This window comes from Poecile atricapillus, chromosome 26 (genome assembly GCF_030490865.1).
Source record: "Poecile atricapillus isolate bPoeAtr1 chromosome 26, bPoeAtr1.hap1, whole genome shotgun sequence".
NCBI classification, from domain to species: Eukaryota; Metazoa; Chordata; class Aves; order Passeriformes; family Paridae; genus Poecile; species Poecile atricapillus.
Window position 1 is genome coordinate 1,229,245 of NC_081274.1, and position 13,783 is coordinate 1,243,027.

The 13,783-nt window shown below is 59.2% G+C and overlaps 1 protein-coding gene across 1 annotated transcript; it reads right to left on the reverse strand.

Annotated features, from left to right (window-relative positions):
* Window positions 1-388: 388 nt before the first annotated feature.
* LOC131588544 (pericentrin-like) lies at window positions 389-12,927 on the reverse strand. Its single transcript, XM_058857465.1, has 9 exons — window positions 12,577-12,927; window positions 8,849-9,069; window positions 6,997-7,618; window positions 4,207-4,233; window positions 3,765-3,824; window positions 3,145-3,209; window positions 2,129-2,192; window positions 1,895-1,928; window positions 389-507 (listed from the first exon to the last, which is right to left on the reverse strand). The coding sequence occupies exons 2-9, from the start codon at window positions 9,061-9,063 to the stop codon at window positions 407-409; spliced, it is 1,188 nt and encodes a 395-aa protein (XP_058713448.1). The 5' UTR covers window positions 9,064-9,069; window positions 12,577-12,927; the 3' UTR covers window positions 389-406.
* Window positions 12,928-13,783: the final 856 nt, after the last annotated feature.

A 13,783-nucleotide genomic window follows, 5' to 3' on the forward strand; every position in this document is an offset into this window, starting at 1 on the left:
CCTGGTGAGAATGGTCAGTGACGTCACTGGGGACGCGGAAACGCCCCTCAGGGACCCCCCCTTTACCCTGCCAGGGCCCAACTTCCCTTCCAGGACCTCGTTTCCCCCCTCAGAACCCTTTTTTCCCCTTCCAGGACCCCATTTCCCCCTTAAAACTCTTTTTTCCCCTTCCAGGACCCTCCTTTACCCTTCCAGGACCCCATTCCCCCCTCAGGACCCCGATTTCCCCTGCCAGGACCCCACTGACCCCTCAGGACCCCGATTTCCCCTGCCAGGACCTTTGGGGACAAAGCGACACCGAGCCAGGCCTGAGGGCGGATCCGCAGTGACGTCATTAACGCGGCGACGACGTCACCGCAACGCCGGCGACGTCACCCCCGGCGGCGCGGCGGCGCCCCCGGTGACGTCACTGTCCCCACATAGTGACGTCATTTCCGTCCCCGCCGTGTTCCCCCAAGATGGCGGCGCCGAGAGCCTGGAGGTGCCTCAGGAGCGGGGACAGCGACACTGAGGGGACACAGAGGGGACATTGGGGACACTGAGGGGACATTGGGGACACTGAGGGGACAGAGGGGACATTGGGGACATTGGGGACACTGAGGGGACACTGAGGGGACATTGGGGACATTGGGGACATTGGGGACAGAGGGGACACAGAGGGGACACAGAGGGGACAGAGGGGACACTGAGGGGACATTGGGGACATTGGGGACATTGGGGACATTGGGGACACTGAGGGGACATTGGGGACATTGGGGACATTTGGGGACACTGAGGGGACACTGAGGGGACACAGGGGGGACATTGGGGACATTGGGGACATTGGGGACACAGAGGGGACATTGGGGGGACATTGGGGACATTTGGGGACATTTTTGGACAATTTGGGTCCATTTGGGGCCATTTTGTGACAATTTGGGGACAATTTTGGGACATTTGGGGACATTGGGGACATTTGGGGACATTGGGGACACTGAGGGGACATTGGGGGGACATTGGGGCCGTTTGGGGACATTTGGGACACATTTGGATACATTTTAGGACATTTTGGGGACATTTGGGGCCATTTGGGGACATTTTGAGGACATTTGGGGACACTTAGGGACACATTTGGGACATTTAGGGGACATTTTAGGACATTTGGGGACATTTTGGGGCCATTTGGACACATTTGGGTCCATTTGGGGACATTTTGGGCCATTTTTTGACCATTTTGGGGACATTTGGTGACATTTTGGGACGATTTGGTGACATTTTGGGACAATTTGGGGACAATTTTGGGTCATTTTGGGGACATTTGGTGACAATTTGGGGACATTTTGGGGACATTTTGGTGACATTTGGGGCCATTTGGGGGCCATTTTAGGACATTTTGGGACAATTTGGGGACATTTTTGGATAATTTGTGACATTTTGGTGACATTTGGGGACATTTGGGGACATTTGGGGACATTTGGGGACATTTTTGGGACAATTTGGGACAATTTGGGGACATTTGGGGACACTGAGGGGACAGCTGGGGACATTTTTGGACAATTTGGGACCATTTTGGGGACATTTGTGGCCATTTGGGGACATTTTGAGGACATTTGGGGACACTTAGGGACACATTTGGGGACATTTGGGGCCAATTTGGGGACATTTGGGGACATTTGGTGACATTTGGTGACATTTGGGGCCATTTTGGGACAATTTGGTGCCATTTTGTGACATTTTGGGGACATTTTGGGTCAATTTTAGGACATTTGGGGACATTTTGGGGACATTTGGGGACATTTAGGGACATTTAGGGACACATTTGGACACATTTTAGGACATTTGGGGACATTTTGGGACATTTGGTGACATTTTGGTGACATTTGGTGACATTTGGTGACATTGGTGCCACCCTCACCTGTGTCCGGCCGTGTCCGGTTCCTGTCCCTGCCCTGGGGGTGACGCGGGGGTGACACCTGGGGACAGAGCCACCCCCAGTGTCCCCAATGTCCCCAAAGTGTCCCCAAAGTGTCCCCAAAGTGTCCCCAGAGCCACCCTCAGTGTCCCCAATGTCCCCAATGTCCCCCCCAATGTCCTCAGTGTCCCCAAAGTGTCCCCAGGGTGTCCCCAGTGCCACCCCTGCTGTTGTCACCTGCTGTCCCCCGCTGTCCCCTCCTCCTGTCGCTGTCACCGGAGCCGTCCCCGCGTCACCAGAGCTGGGGACAGAGGGGACACCGGGGGTGGCACTGGGGACATTGGGGACACTGGGGACATTGGGGACACTGGGGACATTGGGGACACTGGGGGGACATTGGGGACATTGGGGACATTGGGGACAGCAGCACTGCCACCTCCAGAGTGTCCCCAAATGTCCCCAAATGTCCCCAAATGTCCCCAAATTGTCCCCAAAATGTCCCAAAATGACCCAAAAATGTCCCGAAATGGCACCAAAATGTCCCCAAAGTGTCCCCAAGGGTCTGGGGACATCCCAGTCCATCCCAGTTCCCTCCCAGTCCCTCCCAGTCCCTCCCAGTCCCTCCCAGTCCCTCCCAGTCCATCCCAGTTCCCTCCCAGTCCCTCCCAGTTCCCTCCCAGTCCCTCCCAGTCCCTCCCAGTCCATCCCAGTCCATTCCAGTTCCCTCCCAGTCCATCCCAGTCCCTCCCAGTCCATCCCAGTCCATCCCAGTCCATTCCAGTTCCCTCCCAGTTCCCTCCCAGTCCATCCCAGTCCCTCCCAGTTCCCTCCCAGTTCCCTCCCAGTCCATCCCAGTCCATCCCAGTTCCCTCCCAGTCCCTCCCAGTCCCTCCCAGTCCATCCCAGTCCCTCCCAGTCCCTCCCAGTCCATCCCAGTCCCTCCCAGTCCCTCCCAGTCCATCCCAGTTCCCTCCCAGTCCCTCCCAGTTCCCTCCCAGTCCATCCCAGTCCCTCCCAGTCCCTCCCAGTCCATCCCAGTTCCCTCCCAGTCCCTCCCAGTCCCTCCCAGTTCATCCCAGTCCCTCCCAGTCCATCCCAGTCCATCCCAGTCCATCCCAGTCCATCCCAGTCCATTCCAGTTCCCTCCCAGTCCCTCCCAGTTCCCTCCCAGTCCCTCCCAGTCCATCCCAGTCCCTCCCAGTCCCTCCCAGTCCCTCCCAGTCCATCCCAGTCCATCCCAGTATCCCCAGTACCTCCTCTGGTTCTGTCCCAGTTTCTCCGGTTCCTCCTCGGCCCGGAGCCGCTCCCGGGGCAGAGCCTGGACACGAACGGCCCCAAAATGTCCCCAAATGTCCCCAAAATGTCCCCAAATGTCCCCAAAATGTCCCCAGATGTCCCCAAATGGTCCCAAATGTCCCCAAAATGGCCCCAAATGTCCCCAAAATGGCCCCAAATGTCCCCAAATGGCCCCAAATGGCCCCAAAATGTCCCCAAATGTCCCCGAATTGTCCCCAAATGTCCCAAAATGGCCCCAAAATGTCACCAAATTTCCCTAAATTTGCCCCAAATTGTCCCCAGGTGTCCCCAGTGTCCCCTCACCTGTCCCCTCAGTGTCCCCAGCTGTGTCCCCAATGTCCCCAAGGTGTCCCCTCACCTGTCCCCAATGTCCCCAATGTCCCCAAGGTGTCCCCAATGTCCCCTCAGTGTCCCCAGTGTCCCCAATGTCCCCCCAGTGTCCCCTCTGTCCCCTCAGTGTCCCCTCAGTGTCCCCAATGTCCCCTCAGTGTCCCCAATGTCCCCAAGGTGTCCCCAATGTCCCCAATGTCCCCAATGTCCCCAAGGTGTCCCCAAGGTGTCCCCAGTGTCCCCTCACCTGTCCCTGCAGCCTCTCCTGGTTCCGGTTCAGCCTCACCTGCAGCAGCAGCTGGAAAACCTTCAGCTTCCAACGGGATAACAACACCTGGGGACACCCCAAAAATACACCTGAGACACCCCAAAAACACCTGAGACACCCCAAAATGTACCTGGGGGACCCCAAAACTCAAACCTTCAGCTTCCAACGGGATAACAACACCTGGGGACACCCCAAAAACATACCTGAGACACCCCAAAATGTACCTGGAACACCCCAAAAACACAGCTGACACCCCAAAATACACCTGGGGACCCCAAAATACACCTGAGACACCCCAAAACTCAAACCTTCAGCTTCCAACGGGATAACAACACCTGGGGACACCCCAAAATGTACCTGAGACACCCCAAAATCACACCTGGGACCCCAAAATTACAGCTGGGGACCCCAAAATTCAAACCTTCAGCTTCCACCGGGATAACAACACCTGGGACACCCCAAAAACACACCTGGGGACCCCAAAATGTACCTGGGACCCCAAAATCACCTGGGCACCCCAAAAACTGAACCTGGGGACACCAAAAATCACCTGGGACCTCAAAAACTGAACCTGGGACACCCCAAAATACACCTGGGGACACCCCAAAATTCAAACCTTCAGCTTCCAACGGGATAACAACACCTGAGACACCCCAAAAATCATACCTGACACCCCAAAAATACACCTGGGGACCCCAAAATACACCTGGGACACCCCAAAATGTACCTGGGACACCCCAAAACTCAAACCTTCAGCTTCCACCGGGATAACAACACCTGGGGACCCCAAAAATGTACCTGAGACACCCCAAAACTGAACCTGGGATCCCAAAATACACCTGGGACCCCAAAATACACCTGGGACCCCAAAATACACCTGGGACCCCAAAATACACCTGGGACACCCCAAAACTCAAACCTTCAGCTTCCAACGGGACAGGAGCACCTGGGGACCCCAAAAATGAACCTGAGACACCCCAAAATACACCTGGGGACCCCAAAATGTACCTGAGACACCCCAAAATACACCTGGGACCCCAAAATACAGCTGGGACACCCCAAAACTCAAACCTTCATCTTCCACCGGGATAACAACACCTGGGGACACCCCAAAAATGAACCTGACACCCCAAAAATGTACCTGACACCCCAAAATACACCTGGGACACCCCAAAATACACCTGGGACACCCCAAAACTCAAACCTTCAGCTTCCACCGGGATAACAACACCTGGGGACACCAAAAATGAACCTGACACCCCAAAATACACCTGGGACACCCCAAAATACACCTGAGACACCCCAAAACTCAAACCTTCAGCTTCCAACGGGAGAGGAGCACCTGGGGGACCCCAAAATCACACCTGAGACACCCCAAAATCACACCTGAGACACCCCGAAAACACACCTGAGACACCCCAAAATCACCTGGGGACCCCAAAATACACCTGGGACACCCCAAAACTCAAACCTTCAGCTTCCACCGGGAGAGGAGAACCTGACACCCCAAAATGTACCTGAGACACCCCAAAATACACCTGGGACACCCCAAAATGTACCTGGGGACCCCAAAATACACCTGAGACACCCCAAAATACACCTGGGACCCCAAAATCACACCTGGGACCCCAAAAACTGAACCTGGGACCCCAAAATTGTACCTGGGAACCCCAAAAATACACCTGGGACACCCCAAAATCATACCTGGGACACCCCAAAATCACACCTGACACCCCAAAACTCAAACCTTCAGCTTCCACCGGGACAGGAGAACCTGGGGACACCCCAAAAATGTACCTGAGACACCCCAAAAATGAACCTGACACCCCAAAATACACCTGGGACACCCCAAAATTGTACCTGGGAACCCCAAAAATCACCTGGGACCCCAAAAACTGAACCTGGGACCCCAAAAACTGAACTGGGGACTCCAAAAATCACCTGGGACCCCAAAAATCATCTGGGGACCCCAAAATACACCTGGGACACCCCAAAAACTGAACCTGGGACCCCAAAATACACCTGGGACCCCAAAACACATCTGGGACCCCAAAACACACCTGGGGACCCCAAAAATCATCTGGGGACCCCAAAAATCACACCTGGGGACCCCAAAAATGAACCTGGGACCCCAAAAATGGAACAGGGGACCCCAAAAATCACACCTGGGACCCCAAAATTGTACCTGGGGACCCCAAAATCACACCTGGGGACACCAAAAATACACCTGGGACCCCAAAAACTGAACTGGGGACACCCCAAAAACTCACCTGGAGACCCCAAAAATGGAACTGGGACACCCCAAAATCACATCTGGGACCCCAAAATTGCACCTGGGGACCCCAAAAACTGAACTGGGGACCCCAAAATACACCTGGGGACCCCAAAAATCACACCTGGGACCCCAAAAATGAACCTGGGACCCCAAAATCACATCTGGGACCCCAAAATTGCACCTGGGGACCCCAAAATACACCTGGGACACCCCAAAATACACCTGGGACCCCAAAATACACCTGGGGACCCCAAAACCACACCTGGGGACCCCAAAAATGGAACTGGGGACCCCAAAATTGTACCTGGGACCCCAAAAACTGAACCTGGGACCCCAAAATTGCACCTGGGGACCCCAAAATCACACCTGGGGACCCCAAAAATCATCTGGGGACCCCAAAATCACACCTGGGGACACCCCAAAAACTCACCTGGAGACCCAAAAAATGAACCTGGGACACCAAAAATGCTACAGGGGACCCCAGAAATGAACCTGGGACCCCAAAACTCACCTGGGACCCCAAAAATGAACCTGGGACCCCAAAAATCACATCTGGGACCCCAAAATCACACCTGGGGACCCCAAAAATGGAACTGGGGACCCCAAAATTGTACCTGGCACCCCAAAAACTGAACCTGGGACCCCAAAAACTGAACCTGGGGACTCCAAAATACACCTGGGACCCCAAAATCTGGTTACTGGGAGCTACTGGGAGTTACTGGGAGTTACTGGGGGTTACTGGGAGTTACTGGGAGTTACTGGGAGCCACTGGGAGTTACTGGGAGTTACTGGGAGTTACTGGGAGTTACTGGGAGTTACTGGGGGTTACTGGGAGTTACTGGGGGTTACTGGGAGTTACTGGGAGTTACTGGGAGCCACTGGGAGTTACTGGGAGTTACTGGGAGTTACTGGGAGTTACTGGGAGTGAGGCCTCACCTGTTCCGGGTTTGGCTCCGCCCCCTCAGCTCCCAGGCCCCGCCCCCTCCGCACTTCCAGCTCCTCCTCCAGGATTTGGCTCCGCCCCTTTTCTGCCTCCAGCTCCGCCTCCAGCACTTGGCTCCGCCCCTTTTCTGCTCCAAGCTCCGCCCCCAGCGCTTGGCTCCGCCCCCTTTCTGCTCCAAGCTCCGCCTCCAGCACTTGGCTCCGCCCCTTTTCTGCTCCAAGCTCCGCCCCCAGCGCTTGGCTCCGCCCCTTCTCTGCTCCAAGCTCCGCCTCCAGCGCTTGGCCCCGCCCCCTCAGCGTCTCCAGCTCCGCCTCCAGCGCTTGGCTCCGCCCCTTTTCTGCCTCCAGCTCCGCCTCCAGGATTTGGCTCCGCCCCTTTTCTGCTCCAAGCTCCGCCTCCAGCGCTTGGCTCCGCCCCTTTTCTGCTCCAAGCTCTGCCTCCAGCGCTTGGCTCCGCCCCTTTTCTGCTCTCAGCTCCGCCTCCAGCGCTTGGCTCCGCCCCCTCAGCAGCTCCAGCTCCGCCTCCAGCACTTGGCTCCGCCCCTTTTGTGCTCCAAGCTCCGCCTCCAGCGCTTGGCTCCGCCCCTTTTCTGCTCTCAACTCCGCCCCCAGCGCCCTGTGAGGGGAACTGGGGGCTACTGGGAGCACTGGGAGGTTACTGGGGGTTACTGGGAGGTTACTGGGAGCACTGGGAGGGGGAACTGGGGTTACTGGGAGGGGGACTGGGGGTTACTGGGAGCACTGGGAATGGGACTGGGGGTTACTGGGAGCACTGGGAGTGGGAATGGGGGTTACTGGGAGCACTGGGCAGAGAAACTGGGGGTACTGGGGGTTACTGGGAGGTTACTGGGAGCACTGGGAGGGGGAACTGGGGTTACTGGGAGCACTGGGAAGGGGACTGGGGGTTACTGGGAGCACTGGGAGGGGGGACTGGGGGATACTGGGAGCACTGGGAGAGGCAATGGGGGATACTGGGAGCACTGGGAGTGGGAGCTGGGGTTACTGGGAGCACTGGGAGGTAACTGGGAGCACTGGGAATAGGACTGGGGGATACTGGGAGGTTACTGGGAGCACTGGGAGAGGGAATGGGGCATACTGGGAATACTGGGAATGGGAATGGGGCATACTGGGAGCACTGGGAGAGGGAACTGGGAGCACTGGGAGGGGGAACTGGGGATACTGGGAGCACTGGGAGAGGGAACTGGGAGCACTGGGAGGTAACTGGGAGGTTACTGGGAGCACTGGGAGAGGGAACTGGGGTTACTGGGAGCACTGGGAGGGGGAACTGGGGTTACTGGGAGCACTGGGAGGTAACTGGGAAGGGAGATTTGGGTTACTGGGAGCACTGGGAGGGGGAACTGGGGATACTAGGAGCACTGGGAGGTAACTGGGAGCTCTGGGAATGGGACTGGGGGTTACTGGGAGCACTGGGAGGTTACTGGGAGGTTACTGGGAGCACTGGGAATAGGAATGGGGGTTACTGGGAGCACTGGGAGGTTACTGGGAGGTTACTGGGAGCATGAGGAGAGGGAATGGGGCACACTGGGAATACTGGGAAGGGGAACTGGGGTTACTGGGAGTACTGGGAATAGGAACTGGGGGTTACTGGGAGCACTGGGAGGTTACTGGGAAGGGAGATTTGGGTTACTGGGAGCACTGGGAGGGGGAACTGGGGATACTGGGAGCACTGGGAGGTAACTGGGAGCACTGGGAATGGGAACTGGGGGATACTGGGAGCACTGGGAGGGGGAACTGGGGTTACTGGGAGGTTACTGGGAGGTTACTGGGAGCACTGGGAGGTTACTGGGAGGTTACTGGGAGTTACTGGGAGCACTGGGAGCCTCACCTGGAGCGCAGCACAAAGTGGGAGGGGGGGATGAGCCCCCCCAAACTGGGAGGGGGGAACTGGGAGCACTGGGAGGAACTGGGAGGGGGTAACTGGGAGCACTGGGAGGAACTGGGAGGAGTGAACTGGGAGCACTGGGAGGAACTGGGAGCACTGGGAGGGGGTAACTGGGAGCACTGGGAGGAACTGGGAGGAGCCAGGCGGGGTTCGGCCATCGCGATCTGTGGGGAGAACAGTTCCCAGTAAGGACCAGTAAGGACCAGTATGGACCAGTACAGCCTGTCCGCAGCCCCAGTAACCTCCCAGTGCCTCCCAGTTCCATCCCAGTCCCTCCCAGTTCCTCCCAGTCCATCCCAGTCCATCCCAGTCCCTCCCAGTTCCCTTCAAGTCCCTCCCAGTCCATCCCAGTCCATCCCAGTCCATCCCAGTTCCCTTCAAGTCCCTCCCAGTCCATCCCAGTCCATCCCAGTCCATCCCAGTCCATCCCAGTCTCTCCCAGTCCATCCCAGTCCATCCCAGTCCCTCCCAGTCCATCCCAGTTCCCTCCCAGTCCATCCCAGTCCCTCCCAGTCCATCCCAGTCCCTCCCAGTCCATCCCAGTCCCTCCCAGTCCCTCCCAGTTCATCCCAGTCCCTCCCAGTCCCTCCCAGTCCCTCCCAGTCCATCCCAGTTCCCTCCCAGTCCCTCCCAGTCCATCCCAGTTCCCTCCCAGTCTCTCCCAGTCCCTCCCAGTCCATCCCAGTTCCCTCCCAGTCCCTCCCAGTCCATCCCAGTTCCCTCCCAGTCTCTCCCAGTTCCCTCCCAGTCCCTCCCAGTCCCTCCCAGTCCATCCCAGTTCCCTCCCAGTCCCTCCCAGTCCATCCCAGTTCCCTCCCAGTCTCTCCCAGTCCCTCCCAGTCCCATCCCAGTCCCTCCCAGTCCCTCCCAGTCCATCCCAGTCCCTCCCAGTCCCATCCCAGTCCATCCCAGTTCCATCCCAGTTCCCTCCCAGTCCATCCCAGTTCCCTCCCAGTCCATCCCAGTTCCCTCCCAGTTCCCTCCCAGTCCATCCCAGTCCATCCCAGTTCCCTCCCAGTCCATCCCAGTCCCCCCCAGTCCATCCCAGTCCCTCCCAGTCCATCCCAGTCCATTCCAGTCCCATCCCAGTTCCCTCCCACTCCATCCCAGTCCATCCCAGTCCCTCCCAGTTCCCTCCCAGTCCCTCCCAGTTCCCTCCCAGTACTTCCCAGTCCATCCCAGTTCCCTCCCAGTCCATCCCAGTCCATCCCAGTCCATCCCAGTACTTCCCAGTTCGCCGGGAGAGCGTCCCCGCCGCCGCTTTCCCGCGCTCCCGCCTCAGCCAATCAGAGGCGGCGGATCCCTGGTCCCGCCTCCCCCGCCGACCAATGGGAGACCGAGGCTGGGGGAGGTGGGCGGGGCTATGGGGAGGTCCCGCCCCCCGGTAAACGGACCAATCAGAGCTCGGGGGCGGGGCTAAAGCGGGAGCGGGTCCTTAAAGGGGAAATGGGGTCCTGAGGGGTCCTGGAAGGGTAAATGAGGGTCCTGAGGGGGGAATGGGGTCCTGGCAGGGGAAATCGGGGTCCTGAGGGGTCCTGGCAGGGGAAATCGGGGTCCTGAGGGGTCAGTGGGGTCCTGGCAGGGGAAATCGGGGTCCTGAGGGGGGAATGGGGTCCTGGCAGGGGAAATTGGGGTCCTGAGGGGTCCTGGCAGGGGAAATCGGGGTCCTGAGGGGGGAATGGGGTCCTGGCAGGGGAAATTGGGGTCCTGAGGGGTCCTGGCAGGGGAAATCGGGGTCCTGAGGGGTCCTGGCAGGGGAAATCGGGGTCCTGAGGGGGGAATGGGGTCCTGGCAGGGGTAATCGGGGTCCTGAGGGGGGAATGGGGTCCTGGCAGGGGAAATTGGGGTCCTGAGGGGATCTGAGGGGTCCTGGCAGGGGAAATCGGGGTCCTGAGGGGGTCAGTGGGGTCCTGGCAGGGGAAATCGGGGTCCTGAGGGGGGAATGGGGTCCTGGCAGGGGAAATCGGGGTCCTGAGGGGTCCTGAGGGGTCCTGGCAGGGGAAATCGGGGTCCTGAGGGGTCAGTGGGGTCCTGGCAGGTGAAATCGGGGTCCTGAGGGGTCTGAGGGGTCCTGGAAGGGTAAATGAGGGTCCTGAGGGGGGAATGGGGTCCTGGCAGGGGAAATCGGGGTCCTGAGGGGTCTGAGGGGTCCTGGAAGGGTAAATGAGGGTCCTGAGGGGGGAATGGGGTCCTGGCAGGGGAAATCGGGGTCCTGAGGGGTCTGAGGGGTCCTGGCAGGGGAAATCGGGGTCCTGAGGGGTCCTGGCAGGGGAAATCGGGGTCCTGAGGGGTCCTGGCAGGGGAAATCGGGGTCCTGAGGGGTCAGTGGGGTCCTGGCAGGGTAAATCGGGGTCCTGAGGGGTCCTGGCAGGGGAAATCGGGGTCCTGAGGGGTCTGAGGGGTCCTGGCAGGGGAAATCGGGGTCCTGAGGGGGTCAGTGGGGTCCTGGCAGGGGAAATCGGGGTCCTGAGGGGGGAATGGGGTCCTGGCAGGGGAAATCGGGGTCCTGAGGGGTCCTGGAAGGGGAAATCGGGGTCCTGAGGGGTCCTGGAAGGGGAAATCGGGGTCCTGAGGGATCCTGAGGGGTCCTGGCAGGGGAAATCGGGGTCCTGAGGGGTCCTGGCAGGGGAAATCGGGGTCCTGAGGGGGCAATGGGGTCCTGGCAGGGGAAATCGGGGTCCTGAGGGGTCCTGGCAGGGGAAATCGGGGTCCTGAGGGGGGAATGGGGTCCTGGCAGGGGAAATCGGGGTCCTGAGGGGTCAGTGGGGTCCTGGCAGGGGAAATCGGGGTCCTGAGGGGTCTTGGAAGGGGAAATCGGGGTCCTGAGGGGTGAGTGGGGTCCTGGCAGGGGAAATCGGGGTCCTGAGGGGTCCTGGAAGGGTAAATTGGGGTCCTGAGGGGTCCTGGCAGGGTAAATCGGGGTCCTGAGGGGTCAGTGGGGTCCTGGCAGGGGAAATCGGGGTCCTGAGGGGGGAACGGGGTCCTGGCAGGGGAAATCGGGGTCCTGAGGGGTCAGTGGGGTCCTGGCAGGGGAAATCGGGGTCCTGAGGGATCCTGAGGGGTCCTGGCAGGGGAAATCGGGGTCCTGAGGGGTCCTGGCAGGGTAAATTGGGGTCCTGAGGGGTCTGTGGGGTCCTGGCAGGGGAAATCGGGGTCCTGAGGGGTCAGTGGGGTCCTGGCAGGGGAAATCGGGGTCTTGAGGGGGGAACGGGGTCCTGGCAGGGGAAATCGGGGTCCTGAGGGGTCAGTGGGGTCCTGGCAGGGGAAATCGGGGTCCTGAGGGGGGAACGGGGTCCTGGCAGGGGAAATCGGGGTCCTGAGGGGGGAATGGGGTCCTGGTAGGGGAAATCGGGGTCCTGAAGGGTCCTGGTAGGGGAAATCGGGGTCCTGAGGGGTCCTGGCAGGGGAAATCGGAGTCCTGAGGGGTCCTGGGAGGGGAAATCGGGGTCCTGAGGGGGTCCCTGCTGTCCCCAGCGCCCCCAGAGGTGCCGCCCCCACCCCGGTCGCTCCCATCCCGCACCAATCCCGCTTTATTCCCGTTATTTTTACCTTTCCCCGTTTTATTCCCGTTATTTTTACACTTTCCCCGTTTTATTCCCGTTATTTTCACCTTTTCCCGTTTTATTCCCGTTATTTTTTACATTTTTCCACTTTATTCCCTTTATTTTTACCTTTTCCCGCCGTTTCCGCCTCAGGCCCGGCCGCCCCCGTTGCCATGGCAACCGCCCTTGCCCGTCCCCATGGCAACGCTGCTCCCGCCCCCTCGCCGCGCTCCCATTGGCTGTTCCGCCGCGCTCCGCGAGCGCTGATTGGCTGAGCGCGGCAGAGGGCGGGAACGAGAACCCGGAAGTGTATTTGTATGTTGCTATGGAGGCCACGCGCGTCGGTTCCCATGGTAACGGCAGTCCCGCCCCTCCCGCGTTGCTATTGGCTGGTGCGCTCCGCCCCGGGAGCGCTGATTGGCTGCGGCTTCAGGGGGGCGGGGCTTAAGGCAAAAGTGTCCTCAAAGGGGGCTCCAATGTCCCCAAAGTGTCCCCGATGTCCCCAAAGTGTCCTCGATGTCCCCAAAAGGGTCCCCGATGTCCCCAAATGGGTTCCTGGTGTCCCCAAGGGGTCCCTGATGTCCCCAAGGGTCTCTGATGCCCCCAAAATGTCCCCAAAAGGGTCCCCAAAGTCCCCGAATTGTCCCCAAAAGTGACCCCAATGTCCCCAAAGATGTCCCTGATGTCCCCAAGGGTTCCCCGATGTCCCCAAGGGTCTCTGATGTCCCCAAGGCCACCACAACCACCCCAAAGGGGTCTCTGGTGTCCCCAAAGTGTCCCCAAAGGGGTCCCTGGGGTCCCCAAAAAGGTCCTTGGTGCCCTCAGATGTCCCCAAAGTGTCCCCAAAGTCCCCAAAGGGGTCCCTGGGGTCCCCAAAATGTCCCCAAGGTGTCCTCAAAGTGTCCCCAAGGGTGTCCCCGATGTCCCCAAGGGGGTCCCTGATGTCCCCAAGGGTGTCCCCAAAGTGTCCCCGATGTCCCCAAGGGGGTCCCCAATGTCCCCAAGGCCACCACAACCACCCCGAAGGTGTCCCTGATGTCCCCAAAATGTCCCCAAGGGTTCCCTGATGTCCCCAAAAAGGTCCCCAAAAAGGTCCCCAAGGTGTCCCCGATGTCCCCAAGGGGTCCCCAAATGGGTCCCTGATGTCCCCAAGGGGTCCCCGATGTCCCCAAAGCCACCACAACCACCCTAAAAGGGTCCCTGATGTCCCCAAGGTGTCCCCAAAAGTGTCCCCAAAGGTGTCCTTGGTGTCCCCAAATTGTCCCCAAGGGGTCTCTGATGTCCCCAAAATGTCTCCAAAAGGGTCCTTGGTGTCCCCAAGGTGTCCCTGATGTCC